General features: G+C 40.9%; 1 protein-coding gene across 1 annotated transcript in view; it reads left to right on the forward strand.

The window, feature by feature from the left end:
* The first annotated feature begins 475 nt into the window (after positions 1-475).
* Positions 476-21,277, forward strand: part of PAPPA2 (pappalysin 2) — a 440,672-nt gene continuing 419,870 nt past the window's right edge. The window contains 1 exon segment of the mRNA XM_030206931.1: positions 476-2,359. Within this exon segment, the coding sequence (XP_030062791.1) occupies positions 1,477-2,359 (883 nt within the window). The 5' untranslated portion in view covers positions 476-1,476.

Consider the following 21,277-nt stretch of genomic DNA (forward strand, 5'->3'; position numbering starts at 1 on the left):
TGAAAAAAGTGAAAGGTAGATAGTCTGACAAAGCTCTGAACAGCAAGAATGACTCCTGTGGTGTATTATGAAAGCGAAATACCCAGACAAGCAAATGCTAATTGATTCCTTCTTATGGAGGAGGCGGACCAGGTCACATTTTGAGCTACAGTGAGGGACAGGGAAAGTATGTACAGAAGCATTATTGACCATTATTGATCCTCTGCACTGAGCATCAGTGGGCTTTAAAAAATGATGGGGAGAGAGAGAGAGAGAGAGAGATGTTTGCTGTAAGAAAACACGAGCATCTGTATGCTGTCTCCAGAGTACTGGTGTGAAATCGGGAGGTGATGTTTTAAGAATGAAGGAGGGGATAAGCAGTATAGGGAGGAGGTGGAGCGATGCACAATACTTATTAAGGTTTGACATCATCCTTTTCTTTTAAGAACAAGGCAATTGCCTCAGAGTGAGCAGCAGAGATTAAGAGGGTTGCTCAAATATCTTTGCCATCTATTCCAATTACAAGGGGGGTGAGGAGAGCAGGGAGGTTTGCTCCGATTGGAGCCCTGACTTGGACACTTGCAGAGTGCATTATTTTTCTCTAGTACCAGCTGAAGCCAGCAGCAGGTTGGAGCACCACTGAACATGGGGCAGCAATGAATAACAGAAGTTAAGCAGCAGCAGCAGCAGCCACGTCCTTTCTGCTAGAAAGAAGAGCTCTGCATTTGTTCGTGCACGACTTCCCCGTGCGTTTCTTCCTCTGTCAAAGTCCATTTAACCGGCTAACAAGATAGGGAGATAGCCAGAAACTAAGAATAACCTCTAAAAAAAGTGAGAAAAGGAAGACATGTAAAGAATAGATCTGAACGATTTCTAGAAGACCTCATGTTTATGATGGCAGTGTGTGAGGGATGAAACCAAGGGGGAAAAAAGTTTTGGCTCCTGTTTCTTTAGCAAAATGATAGAACTGAACCTGCAGTTGGTAGCAGTGAGAGGTGTCACCCCTGCTGAAGCCTGAGTGGGGCGTGTCTAGGACTTCTCTGTGCTTTTTCCTGGCCATTGGTGGACTAGCACCTGGTGGTTATTAAGATGCACTTTAACAAACTAACTGCTTCCGACTGTTTCTAGTGGTTGCTGCTGGTGCGTGCTGAATTCTTTTCTTCTGGAAGGAAATCCAAGGAAACTTCAATTGGCGATTACTTATAAAGGAAAGTGAGAGACAGATAGGTAAAGAAAAGAACTCAAGCACACACAGAAAACCAAACTATAGAGAACAAATGCTAATAAAAGGAAAGAGAGGTTCCAGACCTGAATTATTATTATTATTGTTATTGTTGTTTTAATTAAGTGAGAGGATTGAAGCATTCTCCTTGTTATAGTTCACTCTTAGAAGATTTGATCAAAAGAGAAAGTGGAAAAGTAACTTATTTTAGAGTGTGATTTTTTTTTGGTTTTTAATGTGTAGGGTACCTGGCTGATTCTAGGTGCTGGGGAGGTATGCCGTGCTTAAAGCTTCTGGCTGTTGTATCATTTGTCTTGACTTTATGGATACTCAGTGTTGCTAACTCTGATCCAATAAAGATGCGGGCACTGAGGGCAGACCAGCATCGGGCTTCTTTGGATGGAGAGCGCTGCTGGTTGGGTGGCCGAGTCCGTAGAGCCCGTTCTGTCCCTCGACACCATCTTTTTGCATTTTACCCAAGGAAACAAGTTAAAAACATAGGAGGCATCCACCATGGCAGGAAGAGAGCAAGCCAATCAAAAGGCTGTAAGCCTGTTGCTGAGGAGTGGGGAGAAAGCTATGGCCAAGAAGACAGCCCTAAGAGAGAGACCAGGAGTATTCTTCCTGCCATGCTTGTAGATAGCAATAAAGGAATAAGCGTACTATCCAGGTGGCAGAAGAATAGTGGTGATGGGCAGCTAGGACCTTTGGAGCTGGACGATAGCTCCTTACAGAGTGAAATCTCAGATTATGCCACTGTGATCAGGACAGAGGAAACAGCCAACAGTATATTCAGTGATGGTGATGAAGAAGATTGGGGAAGGGGTCAAGACAGAGATCCCCGGCACGTGGAGGACAACAGCAATGAAGACCTTCGAGAGATCCAAACTATGTACCCCTTCTATAGAAACAGTCAAATCAAGAGTCTTCCGAGGTGGCCAAGGGACTGGAGAAAGCTTTCAGGAAGTGGTAGAGAGACAAACTGGGAAGAAGTATTCTTCAACACAGATGAGGAGTTGGCGACCCTGTATTTTTCCGGGCCCCAACAGCAGCTGGTGCTACATCCGGATGCGATGCCCGAGATCCCTCGAGAGGAGTTCACGGTAGAAGTCTGGGTGAAACCGGAAGGAGGACAGAGCAATCCAGCCATCATAGCAGGTAACATACTTTAAAAAGCTGTTTTTCTACTTCTGTTTGCTCGTTTATGTCCCATCCAGTGCTTTCATTAAAATACTGTTCTCCATCTCAGTTGTCTTAAAACCAGATGCTGCTAATACTTTAGTCATTAACTAGCAATAATGCGAACTGTACTAATCACACCAGTCATGGGAATGGATACTGTTCCTATATTGTATATAGGAATGGGAATGGATACGTTTCTGTCAGGCCATAGATATGGATGCTGGTCCTCAGTCCGATTTGTAAATAGTATGATGACTAAAATCAGCTTCTCCATATGGGTTCCATTACAATTTGATTATGAGAACTTTAGAAACACCAGGTAACTACATCTGTATGTATTGTTACGTTTTTAAGCATCAAATACATACAAATTACCACTTTTTTTTTTTACAAACACATGTAACAGTATTTGGAATCCAGTGGCTTCAACTAGATTGTTTCTGTCAAATTTTACATGAAGTATTGCTGCAATGTTTATGGTGCTTCAGTCTGCTGTAGACTTGGCAGACTGTAGTACAAGATACCAAAAGACAATCTTTGAGGTTAGGGTTTGTTGTATTAATACAAAAATGGCAAGAATCTAACCAACTAAGGGGTGTAGTTATTAATGTGGGCTATTGTTAAAATGCATTATTTTACCACTAACTCATGCTATTTTATGTAATGAGACCTAGTTACTTATAACTGGGGTTAACAGTTAAATAACATCTTAAGCCCATGTAAATAAATTTCCCCCTTAATTAAAAAAATTGCTTCTAGAAATCACTGCTATATGTAATAAAAGTGAGTCAAGTAAAGGGCAATTGAGCCATTGTGACATCACTGATGAGGCTGGCTCTTAGGCATTGGCAGAATGAGTCATTATGACATCACAATGTCAGCTCTGATTACTAGGGAATAAAACTGTACACTAAGGGAAGGGTGGGGGAGTTATGAACATGTGCTACCATTAAGCCATGTTATTTTAACACTAACTTTTGGTATTTTATGCAATGAGACCTAGTTACTAATAACTGGGGTTCACAATTAAATATCACATATTAACGGTTGCCCACATTGATAATTTCCCACAACATGGTAGCTAAGGAGGAAAGGCACAAGGGTGCCTATGTTGTGCACATCATATAGAGAGAACATATTTACCTATGTGCCCTTATGAAATTGCAGGGAAAGAAGATACACACATTTACACCTCTTCTAAGACTAGTGCAATTGTGTGACTGTATATTCAAGAAGGAATAAGTTGCACTATTCTGCTCTACCTATTTTGCATACCTGGCATTAACATTTCTAACAATGTGCCTGTTTCATAAAGGCAATATAGAAGCCTATGTACCTTTATAAAATAGGCTGCTAAAACTATCTTCAGTACTGTGAAAATGCTCTCATACAAATTTACACCTACTCCAAAGCCTGTGCAACTATTTACATATACTCTATGGGTGGTTAGTGCATCAGTCTTGCAATCCAGAGGTGGCCGGTTCAAATCCCACTGCTGCTCCTTGTGATCTTAGGCAAGTCACTTAACCCTCCATTGCCTCAGGTACAAACTTAGATTGTGAGCCCTCCTGGGACAGAGAAATATCCAGTGTACCTGAATGTAACTCACCTTCAGCTACTACTGAAAAAGGTGTGAGCAAAATCTAAATAAATAAATATACTCTGCAATGTCATCCCATCCAAATCTCACCCTTGTGAACTCCCAGGCATGAACCATGCAAAATATGTATACTTTTGTCAGCATATATCATTGTACTTATATAATCTCTCATGCACAAGTAAAAAATTACCTCTCAGGAATAACTATATAACGTTTTTCTTTCCTCATATACATGGAAAAGGACTTTTATACAATTGCTATATAGCATACACATGTATAAGCTATCATATTCATCTCTTTCAACAGAAAATTACTTCTCAAGTTTCTCCCAATGATATTTCTCCCTATTCAGAAAAATGTAGTGTAAAAAATCCAGTAGCCTTCTTCCTTTTTACAAGAAATGGTCACATAGCATTCTATCCTTTTCAATATAAGATGCTAAAGAACACAAACTCTTCCACAAAAAAAACAATTCTATAGGAATGTTATCTTTCAAGTGTTTGGTTTCCTTTTCAAAGTCAATCTGCAAGGCTCCCCTTTAACTCAGGGCAAATAATCTTAAACCATCTGCTATTTCCTCCAACATCCCCTCCTCTTAAGTTTTCCCTGGTAACATGTCACAGCTCTGTTACCCTCCTTGCACCACCTGGTGCTCTGTCTGGGGAATACCACTTGACAAGCAGGCTTCACAGCATATGCAAATTGACCACTCAGAAGGCAACTCTTCTCTCACAGGCTATACTTTTAAATACCATGAAGGGATATTCTTCTTGCAACAAATGCTTTAGCAAGCACTCTTGAACTGAGCCCAATAGTGAAACTGTATAAACTCAATAAGTTTTGTATAACAACATGATTCAAAAAAAGGGAGGAAAAGACCTCAGAAGCTCATGGCTATGCAACTTCCAATCCAATTGTAATCCAGATTTGACTGTTGCTGCCAAATTGCTGAACTCAATCACTAAACAAAAAGCTCCCAGTTCAAATTTGTGAAAATGTTCTTGATGCTTAAACTCCAACAAAATTTGAAAATATTTTTATATACATTTTAAATCTTTTTATACACTTTCTCATGAAACATTTTTTATAAGCAGGAAATAAGTAGCACTTATAAATGCACACATACAATATGCCACCTAAGCAGTGTTCTGCAAATACCTGCTTAACTTATATAGTGCATATTTGGAAGGGTATGTACATAAGGGCAGAGTATGGGTGGGATCCAAACTTGATTATCTCTGAAAACTTATCTCTTCAACAAGGCCTACCAAGATAATCCTTAACTAACCATAACACAACACTTACACAACTTTACTCAGAATGTTTCTTATGATAACTACTTGACCAGACCCTCGTGTTTGCCTTAATTTCTTTGTAACACCAATTGTACCCTTTACACTGGTATGGCAATGCCATAACAGGTCTTTGTAAGCCACACTGAGCCTGCAAATATGTGGGAAAATGTGGGATACAAGTGCAATAAATAAATAAATAAATAAAAACTGTAAGTTACTAGGCGCTAACACTGACACCAGCTCTAGGTATAGCATAACTGCTAATACCTAAATGTTAAGCACATACTGGTTCAGCTAGTGCTTCTATAAACTATATTTATCTCCAAAACTGCTACTGCTGTTAGTGCTGCATGACTGCACACCTGCCATCCTCACCTCTACTTGGTGGTAAATTTCAGCCGACTTTCTTTTAACAATTCAGCAAATATCATGACCAAAGTGCCTCCATTCAGAGCCTTCCACCATTCGCTCCATTCATCAGCATGTTTTAAGTACTCCTCACTGATATCATATTTCAACAACAGTATTGTATCTTTTTCCACAACGGAGATCTTCTGATTCAGTATCTACACCACATCATCATTTAAACCAAGAGGTTTAACAATTCAACACTCAAATATCAAATACTGTGTCCTTCGAATCACCCCCCCCCCCCCCCCCGACCTCTAATCTGTAAAACCTGGTCTGTGATGAACCATGGCTCTTCATCAAAACTGGGGGATTTTTAATTCAATGGGTTTCTAAAGGAACAGGCTATAGTCCACACTGTGATCGTACTTTTGTGCTCAGTGCACTGTACAGTCATCTTCCTCATTGTTCTTCCAATATAGATAGTCTTTTCAAAGACACAGACTTACAAAGTTACATAGGTTACTATAAGGAGCTCATTTTCAAAGCACTTAGACTTACAAAGTTCCGTAGGTACTATAGAACCTTGTAAGCCTAAATGCTTTGAAAATATGCCTCCACATAACTTTGTTAATCTATGTGCTTTGAAAATGAGCACCATGGTTTCATAAGGACACTGTGGGGCTCATTTTCAAAAAGAGAAATTTTTTTAACAAGTGGCATAAAGCAGCATTTGGACATGCTCAAATCGCTATTGCCATAACCTATTTTGCAGACATTCATCTATGCAGTTCATTTTCAGTACATCCAAATCACAAGGGCGCATGTCAGGAGCATATTAGGGGCGTGAATAGGGCATTCCTTTTCACTTGGACTTTTTCTGCCATAATGAAACAAAACTAAAACGTGCAAGGCAAGAATTCAAATTTTTGGTCTAGACCTGTTTTTTTTTTTTAAGCATGACTGAGTCAGATGACCACTGGAAGGATTATGGCATGACTCCCCTTACTCTCGCAGTTGTCACTGACCCCCTCCCACCCCCCAAAGATGTGAAAGAAACGGTACATACCAGCCTTTATGAGAGCCTCAGCTGTTATGGCCAGTTCTACTGGAGCAGTTAACAGGTCTCTGGAGTAGCCTAGTGGTCAGAGCAGTGCACTAAAGAGAAAGGGACCCAGGCCCATATCCCACTCTAACTCTTATACTTGTGGTGGAAGATGTGAGCCCTCCAAAACTCACCAAAAAAACTGTATGGTCAGTCAATTAAGAATGTTGGCTCCTTCTGCATCCCAATGGCTTGATTTTTGTGTGTTTTTCACTTGGATGTTTTTCTTTTCCAAAAATGGACCAAAAAGATAAATGCACAGAGCACAAAAACATCTAGCAACTGGCTATTAAAAAAAATTACACATTTTGCCATTTCGAAAATCACTATATTTGCCACTTGGTTTCTGGACATTTTGAGCAAAGTGTCCAAAGTTGGACTTAGACATCATATTGAAAATGCCCCTCCAAATCACATAAACCACAAATGATGAACATATTGCTATTGACTTAATTTTCTAATTATTTTGCATTATAGGGTTTGTCTATTCAGTGCAGGTCATACTTTGTTAAAGAAAAACTTTATTTTTGATGTCCCATCATAGCAGATGGATCTTCCAAGGCGGACAGGTTGGAGTGTATGACTCTGTGACCTCTCTTAAAAGCTACAGATGGGCATGCTGTTGTAAAAACCGCTTGAACTGATAAAACATGACAATGCTTCTGTATGATTTGAGTCATGTTATTGACCAGAGTAAAATAAGATAAAGAACATACAAATTTCTCCATAGGTTATCAAAAAATGCCGTAAAATGCACAATGCATATAGGAGATTGTGGGTAATCCCACTCTGCAAACCTTTGTGCCAAAATTCCAGCCATAATTTATATTCAGCAATTGAGGAACATATACTATTCATAAAAGCTGTCTAATGAGCAGAATAAAATATAAGCTACAAGGAAAAGTTATTTTGCCCATCATTTCCTGTATATGGTTCAATCCACACCAACCTTAGCAAGAATGTCTAGAAATGCTGTTCATTCCTGCTGCTGATCCTTGGAAATTTTAGGTGACAATTTATAGAACTGAGGCAGTCAACAAGATATCAGTGAATCTTGATCAGGTCTCCAAATAATAATAATAATAATAATAATAATATTTTTAAAAAATCATCAATGAAACACCTCCAAATAACTATTTTCTGAAACCAGGTAGAAGCATACATAAATTGCTGTTCAAAAGGTGACAGATAAAAGATTCAGAAAAAGTGGGCACGCCCAAGAAGATGAGACTGAAGAGACCAGAGTTCTAATGCAGCATAAACTTTTTTGACCCAACATGGCTGTGTTTTGACAATAATTTACCTGTGTCTGGGGTTGAAAAGATCTGTGTGGTGTTATGGTTAGTGCTGCTCTTTGTGTGCCTCATAGGTGATGGGATGACTTCTGATGTGGGTGTCGGTACAGGAGTGGTGTCCAGACCTCTAGTTACAATCCTATCTATCACGCAGGAACCAATACACACTACCACAATGTATTCTTCTTTACCATGTATGTATGCACCTTAATGTAATGCCTTTTGTACTCTGTTACCCAGAAATGGCAACCGCCATTTCGGCAAATGTAAGCCACATTGAGCCTGCAAATCGGTGGGAAAATGTGGGATACAAATGCTACAAATAAATAAATAAAGTAGACAAACTATCAACAAGGAAAAATATTCAACATTATGGAATCCTTCACATGCTTATCTTCCAATGTGGTAAAGATCATTCAGTGTAAAACATGTAACAAAGGGTGCTACATTGGAGAAACAAGTCAGATGCTAAAGAAGAGATTTAATTTACTTAGACATCATATGAAAACTGCCTGTACCAACCAGGATGTTACCTCTGTGGGGCAGCACTTTACATAACCAGAACACTGTACCAATGATTTTATGGTGAGAATACTAAAAGGGAACTTTAAAACGATACAGGAATGTAAGACCTTTGAAGTCAGAATGATTAAATATTTTGACACCCACCAGACAGGACTTAACAAAGATCTGGGTTTTCTAGACCATTATAAGCCATAAAATTGTACTACTTTGTCACCCTCTTATCTCCATGCATATCTCCCTGTCCCTCATCCACCCAGCTCTCCTTGTCTCTCACCTAACCCACCCTCATCCTGTTAGACTGTCACTGCAATGCTTTGATGTTTCACTTATATATATACTTCACCTATTAACGTTTGCTTATTTCTGATCTGACGAAGGGCTACCTTCGAAAGCTAATCAAAAATGTATTAAGTTATGTCCAATAAAAAAGGTATCATCTTATTTTCTTTTCCATTTTTTATTTTGTTCTATTTATATTGATTACCTTTTAAAAGTGGACTAACACGGCTACCACATCTTTCCACCATATATGGTCCTGAAATTTCAGTACAAAGCCAAGATGTGCATACAACTAAATTGGTTAACGAGCTATCAACTGTGAATTAATTGGACATAATAATCTATCATCAAAGCTAATTGGCACTAATTTGAATTTGTGTACGCATCTGCCTAATACTATTCTGTAACACTGAGCTACTAAATCCCATAGCGTGCAACTCAAAAATGATATGTCATTGTTGGAAGGATTTGTCTAAATTGAATTAATACATGTGGTGGAACTCCGTATGTTTAACAGTTAAATAAGAGCGAGTGGCAGCAGAGAAATTTGGATCGCTTTCCACTTATGATAAGGTGTGGTCTCCATTCACTATATTATTATCCTATAACTTGCTATGAGTCAGTAGCTATCATTCAGGTTAGTGCTCTCATTTGCAATAGTAAGTGGTTCACTTTCAAGTGTATATGTGTATTCATATTTTCTATAGTTGTTTTTTCACTGTTTTCCTTATTGTAATCATTTGGCTATTTTCTTTACTGTTATTGATTTTCTTGTACTTTTAAAACTTGAATAAACTTTTGAACTTAAAAAAGGGGAGCATGGCCAGGGGAGGAGCATGGGCAGGTCAGAGGTGCTATAAAATAGGCCCATTTATGTGTCAAAATGGCATGAGTTGGACACCAGCATTTATACCAGGTTTCAGTTGGCGAAAATTCTGTCCCTCAACTTTAGGTGCTGGAATCGACACTAAGCGCTTTTCTGTAAAGAGCACCATTTATAGAACAGTGCCTAGCACCAATTTTTCAGCCGATTTTGGGCGTCCCCAACTGCTTCCCGTTGCAGGGACGACCAAAGTTCCCGGGGGCGTGTTGGAGGTGTAGCGGAGGCGGGACTGGGGTGTGCCTAACAGAGGGGCATTATCAAGTGATAATGGAAAAAAGAAGGGCGTCCCTGACGAACAATTGGCCGACTTTACTTGGTCCCTTTTTTTTTTACGACGAAGCCACAAGAATATGCCCTAAATGACAAGATGACCACCGGAGGGAATTGGGGATGACCTCCCCTGACTCCCCCAGTGGTCACTAACCACCTCCTACCTCGAAAAAAACTTTTTTTTTAGAGTATGGGTGAAGGACCTCCTTCGCTATGCCTGCATCCTGAGATGGCAGTTGAGGACGTCCTTTTCTATTTATTTATTTAGATTTTGCTCACACCTTTTTAAGTAGTAGCTCAAGGTGAGTTACATTCAGGTACACTGGATATTTCTATGCCTCTGTCCCTGCGACTGCAGTTGAAGATGCCCAAAATGTGGATGTTTGTGAGAAGGACATCCATGGCTGCTAAGCCTCTGACACCCCCTTTATTTATTTGGATTACAAGTAGCAACAGTGGGATTTGAACCAGCCACCTCTGGATTGCAAGACCAGTATTCTATTCACTAGGCAACTCCTCCACTTCTACATGCCACTCCACTCCCTTGAAATTTGGCCATCCCTTTGGGGGGGGGGGGCAGTATGCAGGTCCCTGGGGGGGGGGGGGGTATGTGTGTGTCAGCGGAGGCATAACAAAGGCGTGGATGTCCTTTCAAACATTTTGGACGTCCTCAACTGCCCCCCCCCCCACAGGGATGGCCAAATTTCAAGGGAGTGGAGTGGAGGAGTGGCCTAGTGGTTAGAGCCCTGGTCTTGCAATCCAGAGGTGGCCAGTTCAAATCCCACTGTTGCTACTTGTGATCCAAAATCCAAATAAATAAAGGGGGTGTCAGAGGCATAACAGGCATGGCCATCCTTCTCACAGAAACATCCAGGAATAGACATCCTTCTCACAAACATCTACATTTTGAACACGGAGGCATAGAAATATCCAGTGTAACGGAATGTAACTCACCTTTAGCTACTACTGAAAAAGGTGTGAGGAAAATCTAAATAAATAAATAGCGAAGGACGTCCTCAACTGCCGTCGCAGGGACAGAGGCATAGCGAAAGAGGTCCTTCACCCATACTCTAAAAAAAAGACAAAAGTTTTTAAAGTTGTTTTTTTCGGGGTGGGAGGTGGTTAGTGACCACTGCAAGCCTTTTCCCATTCAGTTAGTGCATCAGTTAGTCCACTCCAGTGCCCCCTAGGGTGCCCAGTTTGTGTCCTGGCATGTCAGGGGGACCAGTTCACTATGAATGCTGGCTCCTCCCATGACCAAATGACTTGGATTTGGTAGTTTTTGAGATGGGCATCCTCGGTTTCCATTATCACCAAAAACTGGGGACAACCATTTCTAAGGTCGACCTAAATGTTGAGATTTGGGTGTCCCCGACTGTATTATCGAAACGAAAGATGGATGCCCATCTTGTTTCGATAATATGGGTTTCCCCGCCCTTCGCGTGGATGTCCTGCGAGGACGCCCTCAGGAAAACTTGGGCGCCCAGTTCGATTATACCCCTCCACGTGTCCCGGACTGTAATTTGACACTTTTATTTGGCATCCAATATGGTCTATGAATAAGAAAATAAGATGGCTACCAAAGCTGTAGTATGGATTGATGTCCACCAAATTGTATTCCATTTCAATGGATCCATCTGCTGGCCCAGTTTGGATTCCCATACTTTCTCCATACCAACACTACGGTGAGAGCACCCCCATTTGAGTAACGTTTAAAATCAAGAGCAGCTCTGGGTAGGGAACCAAGTTTACCAAGAATGGTCTGCAAATTCTAATCACCCATATCCACAACTGTAAAGAACTATGCTGTAACACATGTATCACCTGGAGCCATCTATAATGCCGTGATGCTAGCAAACCAAACTCTCTTTGCAATTCTGGAAAGGATCTTATCACATTATTTGACAAGAATTGATCCACTTTCCAAATATTCACCAGCTAATCAGTTTATTGTTGATGTTAATATATGCCCTGTTCCAAACAGAGAGTTTTAAAGAGTACAGATCCAAACTATCCAGATACTCAACTCCTGGTGGGATTTCAAGGCTGCTCATATAAATAAACTATCTTTAATAGCTTGTGGCACTGACATGCCTACACTGTGTTGTAAAGGAATTGACTCCAGTAAATGCCTCTCCAATTCCAACCAACTGGGATGAGCATCTAAGCTAATTAGATTGTGCCAGTCTCAAAATAAATGTAGTATTGTAGTGAAAGAAATCCAGAAAGTTAACCCCACCTAGAAGTTTCAATGTTTGCAAAGAGATTGATGGGAGTTTTTTTACAAGAAAAATTTTATCAGTTCCTTTTCCAAGTGCTTATAAAAAGGTGAAAAATGAATAGGTAACATATGCAGCACATAAATATTTTTTTAAACCACTACTATACAAATAGCATCCAGCTACCTCCACCACGAGAGGTAAAGTGGGAACCAGTCATCAGTTCTTGGACCACTTTAAGTAAATAGTCTCCGTTGGCATCCATGGTGTCCTCCAGCATGGGAGCAAACCAGACCCCAAGATATTTAAGACCCTTTCTATCTATCTGGAAAGGATATTGCACCATCTCAGAAGTACATAAGTACATAAGTAGTGCCATACTGGGAAAGACCAAAGGTCCATCTAGCCCAGCATCCTGTCACCGACAGTGGCCAATCCAGGTCAAGGGCACCTGGCACGCTCCCCAAACGTAAAAACATTCCAGACAAGTTATACCTAAAAATGCGGAATTTTTCCAAGTCCATTTAATAGCGGTCTATGGACTTGTCCTTTAGGAATCTATCTAACCCCTTTTTAAACTCCGTCAAGCTAACCGCCCGTACCACGTTCTCCGGCAACGAATTCCAGAGTCTAATTACACGTTGGGTGAAGAAAAATTTTCTCCGATTCGTTTTAAATTTACCACACTGTAGCTTCAACTCATGCCCTCTAGTCCTAGTATTTTTGGATAGCGTGAACAGTCGCTTCACATCCACCCGATCCATTCCACTCATTATTTTATACACTTCTATCATATCTCCCCTCAGCCGTCTCTTCTCCAAGCTGAAAAGCCCTAGCCTTCTCAGCCTCTCTTCATAGGAAAGTCGTCCCATCCCCACTATCATTTTCGTCGCCCTTCGCTGTACCTTTTCCAATTCTACTATATCTTTTTTGAGATACGGAGACCAGTACTGAACACAATACTCCAGGTGCGGTCGCACCATGGAGCGATACAACGGCATTATAACATCCGCACACCTGGACTCCATACCCTTCCTAATAACACCCAACATTCTATTCGCTTTCCTAGCCGCAGCAGCACACTGAGCAGAAGGTTTCAGCGTATCATCGACGACGACACCCAGATCCCTTTCTTGATCCGTAACTCCTAACGCGGAACCTTGCAAGACGTAGCTATAATTCGGGTTCCTCTTACCCACATGCATCACTTTGCACTTGTCAACATTGAACTTCATCTGCCACTTGCACGCCCATTCTCCCAGTCTCGCAAGGTCCTCCTGTAATCGTTCACATTCCTCCTGCGACTTGACGACCCTGAATAATTTTGTGTCATCGGCGAATTTAATTACCTCACTAGTTATTCCCATCTCTAGGTCATTTATAAATACATTAAAAAGCAACGGACCCAGCACAGACCCCTGCGGGACCCCACTAACTACCCTCCTCCACTGAGAATACTGGCCACGCAATCCTACTCTCTGCTTCCTATCTTTCAACCAGTTCTTAATCCATAATAATACCCTACCTCCGATTCCATGACTCTGCAATTTCTTCAGGAGTCTTTCGTGCGGCACTTTGTCAAACGCCTTCTGAAAATCCAGATATACAATATCAACCGGCTCCCCATTGTCCACATGTTTGCTTACCCCCTCAAGTATGGACATACTTATTGAAAGGCAAAACCTCTGTTTTTGACCAGTTAACCTGGTATCCTGATAAGACATCAAATTGATCTATAATTTGTAACAAAGATGAAATATCCCAAGGGGAGGTCAAGATAGCGGCATGCTGAGTGTTTTGAAAGCCGGCGTTGAGCTCCATTTAGATAAATGTTTCTTTTTACCTTTATCTTCTAAAGATGCCTCATAAACAGAAGGGGGAAGGTTAAGACTCTGTCTGTGCTGGGCTTGATGCCTCCCACACTTGCTGCGTCCAAATCCTGGATCAAAGGATTCTTAGCCCACCCAGGGTCTGAAATAAGGAGCAGTGGCCAAACCCCTGCTGCGGGCACTGTTGGTGGAAATTCTGTCCTGCTTGGGGATGAGATTTCTCTTAGCTCTCGTGAGCGCCCGATGCCTGCCCGTTTGTTAGCGCTTCTGGGTCCTGTTCGAGAGAGTGCTGCACAGAATTGAAGTGGTGGATCCAACCCAGGTGATTTCCGGAACCCTCCATCTACCCTCGCTCCAAGCCATGTAGAGATGCACCACTCACAGAGGGAGCCGTTTGGAGTTTTCCATCGGATAAGCCAGGTGGGCTATTAACCTCTATGTGTGGGGAGTCCAAAGATCCATTGGAGCAACGGGCTGAATTTAAATAAAGAGTTAGAGCAGTATCTTAGACTAGGGAGCAATTTGGGGCCTTGTCAGCAAGTTGGAAGCTACTATTATAAGTACATAAGTATTGCCATACTGGGAAAGACCAAAGGTCCATCAAGCCCAGCATCCTGTTTCCAACAGTGGCCAATCCAGATCACATATACCTGGCAAGATCCCAAAAAAGTACAAAACATTTTATACTGCTTATCCCAGAAATAGTGGATTTTCCCCACGTCCATTTAATAATGGTCTATGGACTTTTCCTTTAGGAAGCCGTCCAAACCTTTTTTAAACTCCACTAAGCTAACCACCTTTACCACATTCTCTGGCAACGAATTCCAGAGTTTAATTACACGTTGAGTGAAGTTGCTCTTCTGATATTTCCAATTTAAAACTGTCATGTGGAGTTTTGGCACAACAATTTGAGGCATTAGAAGTTGGGCATCAAGAGAAGTTGGAAACTTTAGAAAAATCATGAAAAGATAATTCAGAAGTAGTACAGAATTTGGTTAAAGATAAAAGTGTGATTCATCGGAAACTGGAGCAATTTGAGAATTAATCCAGATATTAGAATCTTTGGCTACTTAACTTTACGAAAGTACTTGGTATATAGCCATCGTATACCTTTAAAAAATATTTGACTGAGGTTTTGAGTTTACCAGTGGAATCAATTCCACCAGTTAAATAAGGTGTTCTGTTTACCAACTAAAGCAATGGCTGATAGTGGACAATCTAATATAGATGTATCTGCTGTTTTGGACTCTTCTCAGGAAAATGTCTTGGATCATGCCACTTTGCTTGTAAACTCTGTTTTTGAACAAGATTTAAATATGGTGATGCATTTATATTTTTGCAACTTAAAAGTACAGTTCTATGCTCAGAGAATATGGATATTTCCAGATGTGGAAAGAGTGACTTAGGAGAGATGAAAGGCCTTTTTGGCCATGGGGCAGGAAGTCTTGTCTCTGGGTGCCAATTTTGCTCTTCGATATCCATGTAAATGTCTGATTTAAATATGTGGGCACTAGATACTTATTCTTTGTCCCAGAACAATTACGTTTCTTTTTGGATTTGAAGAAGCTCATGTCACATGTTCTTCCTTAGTCTAGCTCATCTTTGTTAGTGTAGTAGTAATGTAGTTTGGATTGTCATCATACCAATATCTTTTTAGGCCCCACTTGGAGTATTGTGTTCAGTTTTGGAGGCCTTATCTTGCTAAAGATGTAAAAAGACTGGAAGCGGTGCAAAGAAAAGCTACAAAAATGGTATGGGATTTGCGTTGCAAACTGTATGAGGAGGGACTTGCTGACCTGAACATGTATACCTTGGAGGAAAGGAGAAACATGGGTGACATGATACAGACGTTCAAATATTTGAAAGGTGTTAATCCGCAAACAAACCTTTTTCGGAGATGGGAAGGCGGTAGAAGTAGAGAACATGAATTGAGGTTGAAGGGGGGCAGACTCAGGAGTAATGTCAGGAAGTATTTTTTCACAGAGAGGGTGGTGGATATGTGGAATGTCCTCCCGTGGGAGGTGGTGGAGATGAAAACGGTAATGGAATTCAAACATGCGTGGGATAAACACAAAGGAATCCTGTTTAGAAGGAATGGATCCACGGAATCTTAGTTGAGATTAGGTTGCAACGCCGATAATTGGGAAGCAAAACCGGTGCTGGGCAGACTTCTACGGTCTATGCCCTGATCGTGACTGAATAGATATGGATGGGCTAGAGTGTAAATTTTAAGGGGTTTCGACGTTAGCTTCAGAACATAGTACAAGAAGAGTGCTGGGCAGACTTATTTGGTCTGTGCCCTGGCCCTGAAAATGGCAAACACAAATCAAACTTGGGTATAAAGTATCACATACCATGTAAAATGAGTTTATCTTGTTGGACAGACTGGATGGACCGTACAGGTCTTTATCTGCCGTCATTTACTATGTTTACTGCTATGTTACTAATATTAGTTTTCCTGCTTAAGATATTCCACCTTATTTTTTCCTTTTTTTTCCTCCTCTCTGCTATGATGATCTAAAGGATTAATCCTGGGATTGTTGATTTTCTTCTAAATATTTTTTCATTGTATTATATCTGTTTTTCCTTGGGAATTAATCATATTTCTGGAACAAGTGGATTGCTTATAAAAATTATGTTATAGCTTAATAAAAATAAAGTAAAAATAAAAAAGATGAAATTACGCTCAAAAATAACATAATATCATCTGCTTAAGTGGCAATTTTTTGTTCCACTCCTATATGTTTAATGCCAGAAATCAAATCAGTCTGTTGAATATTCAGGATAAGTGGCTCTAAAGCTAGATCAAATATCAAGGAAGACAAGAGACAATCTTGTCTTGTACCTTTATGCAGCTATATAATAGATGATAATTGACCATTCATCAATACACAGACATGCGGTCAAGTATAAACCAATTTAACTTTTTAAGAAATGGATGCTATAACCCAAGCCATGCTAAAACCTGAAACAAAAAGCCCCAGCTAACATTGTCAAAAGCTTACTATGCATCCAATGCAAGATGGCATTTCCTGCCCTTGTGCCATCTGCCTTAGATTGCAGAACAGACTAATATTTGTAGAAAGCCTGTTTTTAACAAACCCAGTCTGTGAGGAGCCTATAAGGGTAGGTAAAATTTGTGCTAGCTGATATGCCAGTAATTTAGTGTTAATTTTGTAATCTGCATTCAGTAAGGAAATGGGATGATAATTAGCTACAGAACTAAGGTCCTTCCCTGGATTCCCATGAACCATTATTGTGGCTTCCATTAATGACTCTTTTAGTGTCTCTTGTTCTTCCAGAGCCACAAACAATTTGTGCAAGTGTGGAACAAATTCTGTACTAAAGATACAATAAAATTCAAATAGAGAGGCTATCTGGATCTGGTGCCTTTTGCTTTGGCAAGGCCTTCAGAGTGTTCACTATTTCTTACTCCAAGATAGGTTGATCAAGTGTCTCACACTGAACAGCGGTAAGGCTAGGGTGTTCTATCTGGATAAGATTATCTTGTATTTTCTCCTCAGAAATTACATCTTGCTGCACATACAACAGAGTGTAATATTGAGTAAACTGGGCCAAAATATTATCATTGGCTACGTATAACAAATTATCAACCCCTTTTATAGATGTAATGCTCTGGCGATCTCTTTTGGCTTTAAGTATTGTGCCAATAAGTGTCCTGATCAGTTGTCTGTTTCCTAATACGTTGTTGGTTGCTGAAAAAAGTGCATGTTGAACTTGTTGACTTAATTTACAATTGTATTGGTACCTCAGCTTCTGAAGTTGAAGCAATACCCCCAAGTGAGAGCTGCAAATCAAAATATCCTCCAAGGATTTTTTTTTCTGTGTCCAACCTACGTAACTCAACTTCCTGCTGCCTCTTTAATAGTACAAGTAATTCCAACACTCCTGATTGTGGCATTGAAGGCTTCCCACCAAGTATAAAGAGAGGTATCTGTTTTCTTAATCTCTAAAAAAAAATAATAATAATGCCCTGTGGTGTCCTTCATAAGACTACAAAAATCTGGATCTGCAGTATTAATTCTCCATTGTTTTTGACTCGGAGAGACAACAGTGCTATGTAGCATGAGCTGTATCGTTGCATGGTTCAAGATCCTCAATATGAAGGGCACTTGACAGACTGTCAGAAACATGAAAATAGTCCTAAATAATACTGGAAAGAGAAACAGGAGAAGAACAAAAATGTTCCACAGAAAACAAACAGCAAAAGGCAGAGACAGCTAGGGGGATAATGATGCCAGTGGAGCCACCCTCAGGTTTATTTAATTTATTTTTTTATTTATTTGTTACATTTGTATTCCACATTTTCCCACCTATTTGCAGGCTCAGTGTAGCTTACATAGTACCATAAAGGTGTTCGCCAATTCCGGTATGAATAATTCATTGATGACCCAACATGGTCATGTTTTAGTGAGTGCCTGTGTCAGGGGTACTTAAGCCTCTCATATAACCAATTTGGATGATGATACTGCTACACCATTCAAAACAGTGTTGAGACAGAAAGTCTTCACAAGCTAACACAAACACATTCATGGTTGCTGTTTTACATGAAGGAACACAGTAGGCACATTCCACTTCAAATGTTCACTCAAAATGAAGAGCAAGCAGCTTGGGTAAAAATGTCTCTAAAAACGGCACCATATTTCAGGTTTCAGCACCTTCAGATATGCCCATAATCTTGATATTACTTTGTTGTGCCCTATTATTTTGATCTTCATATACGTTCTCCAGGCCCTGGATACACTTGGTGTTGTGTTGAATCTCTTTCAGCTGTTCTGCCTGAGCTGCTCTCCAAAACGTCAATGCATTGTGTTGTTGCACTCAGTTGCTGCTGGACCCCAGTAACTTCTGATTTGCAGGGGTTGCAGACAGTCTCTTTTCTGCTTTATAATTTATTTTATCTGCAGCAACTTTTATCATCATTTCGTGGAGTGATATGAGCCCTATTTCTATGGTGGTGGTGGGGCTTAAGTTTTGAGCATTTAGTTTCATGCTGTGTCTGCGGTGCATACCAGGGACATAGCCAGGCACCCAATTTTGGGTGGGCCTGGGCCCAAGTTGGGTGGGCAGAAGAACCCCACCCCATCCCATAGGTGATTTGGTCTCTCCTCTTGCCTGCATGCCATATGGTCTCTCAAATATCCCTCCTCTCCTGCACACAGTGGTGTTCCTAGGGGGGCTGACACCCGGGGCGGATCGCCGATGTGCCTCGCCCCCCGGGTGCAGCACCCCCCCAGAACAGCATGACGCCCCCCAGCGAAAGAACCCCCTCCCCGGGTGCACGCCTCTGGGGGGGGGGGTGCCGCGCGCCTGCCGGCTCTTCGTGTTTTCATGCTCCCTCTGACCCAGAACAGGAAGTAACCTGTTCCAGGGCAAAGGGAGCATGAACACAAAGAGCCGACAGGCGCGCAGCACCCCCCTAGCGGCGTGCACCCAGGGCGGACCGCCGCCACCGCCCCCCCCTTGGTACGCCACTGCCTGCACACCTTTTACATTTCAGATTTTCACCGGCAGTGAGGAGCAACTAATACACACTACTAATGTAGGCCCCACATCCTTCCCACTGATGCAGATTCCTGTTTCCGCATAGGCGGGAATACGTCAGAGGGAAGTCTGTGGGGCCGGTGTAAGCAGTATGTATCAGTCGCTGCTTCCTGCAGGCGAAGATCTGCTATTTATAAGGTATGCAGGAGGGACAGTTGTTGGGAGTTTTCAGCTTGGGAAACTCTGCTGGCCACATCATAGGTGTGCTGCTACTGGTGGGCCTGAGCTCAAAGTGGGTGGGCCTGGGACCACCCAAGCCCACCCTTGGCTACGCCACTGGTGCATACTCCAACTTCACTGGCTTCATTTACCAAGTTTCTGCTAGTTAACTTTATAAACCTCGTTACACAGGATAACCATTATTTACATTTAAATGACTTGGGGAGGTGGAAGCTTCAGCATTAAGCTGGCATCTTGGATCCTGCTTACAGCGCCCCCATTTTGATTTTTCTGTTTATCTAATATCAGGTCAGTATGTAAATTCCACCACTGACTTTTGTTTTAAATGCTGGTCATGGTCTTTTAAATATGTATTTGAATATTCAGTGCCAGTGCTGTTCAAATATCAGCATTGAATACCTGGATATACCAGCGACCACTGCAATTATCTAGATAACAGTGATTTTCAGCACCAAGTACAGTTTTTGTTTTTTTGTTTTGTATCAGCAGTAGTGAAATGAGAGGTATGAACTAATGGTCTTTATTTTAGAAGTCCTGTTCACAATTTACATGTGTAAATTCTGACACGTGCATATATACCCCTGGATTCTTTATCCGGCACTCAAAATTGGGTATGCAGTTTAATTAACAACCAATTGTTGGCTTTAACTGGCAACAATTTGGATTTATATGTGCATCTTGCTAAGCACTATATTCTATAATGTTAGTGTGTATTTTCACCTTATTGTGGGTGCTATGCCTGCCAAAGGCTGGTGGAAATGTTTGTGGCCTACTGATGACAGGCGTGCAAATGCAGGTATTCTAATTTCTGGGAAGCGCCCCTGATCCGCCCATGCCTCTCCCTTGGCCTTGCCTTCTTTGGAGTTGCGCTCTATGAAAAGTTTAGTTTATTAGACTTGATATACTGCCCTTCAAGGGGTAAACCAGAGGGGTGTACACAAATTAAAAATTACATGTTAAAACAGTGGAAGGGAACTCCAACAAAGTATAAATAGGAATAGCACAGATCATACATGCTATAGAATAGGGTGTAAAGCAAATCCGCATGCAATTCCCATTACTGCCATTTAAATGCTTGTTAATTCCATTAATTGATTATTATTGCCTAAGTAGCTAATTAGTTTATGCGTTAATCTGCAATCCATACCCGCTCTGACACACCCATCTTTGGGCAATCTATACAGAATCCAGTGGTATATTTATTTATTTATAGCATTTATACCCCACATCCCAAATGTTTGGGTTCAAGATGGCATACATCAAACTTTAAAGTAAAGTACAATAAGGATTAAACAAAAGTAAAATACAATAAAAGGTATAATATCATAGCAGCAGAATGACTCATTTGAAAATAACAAACGAGCTAAGAGAATAACAATGGTCAACAGTGGCAAGGAATTCACGAAGTAAAATTATATGAACTGGTTCTGTTGTAGTCAAGTCAGTACAATAAAATTAAAAGTATTCAGGAGTATCAAGGTTTTACAAAGTCGCTTAAGCA

This window comes from Microcaecilia unicolor, chromosome 6 (assembly GCF_901765095.1).
Source record: "Microcaecilia unicolor chromosome 6, aMicUni1.1, whole genome shotgun sequence".
NCBI classification, from domain to species: domain Eukaryota; kingdom Metazoa; phylum Chordata; class Amphibia; order Gymnophiona; family Siphonopidae; genus Microcaecilia; species Microcaecilia unicolor.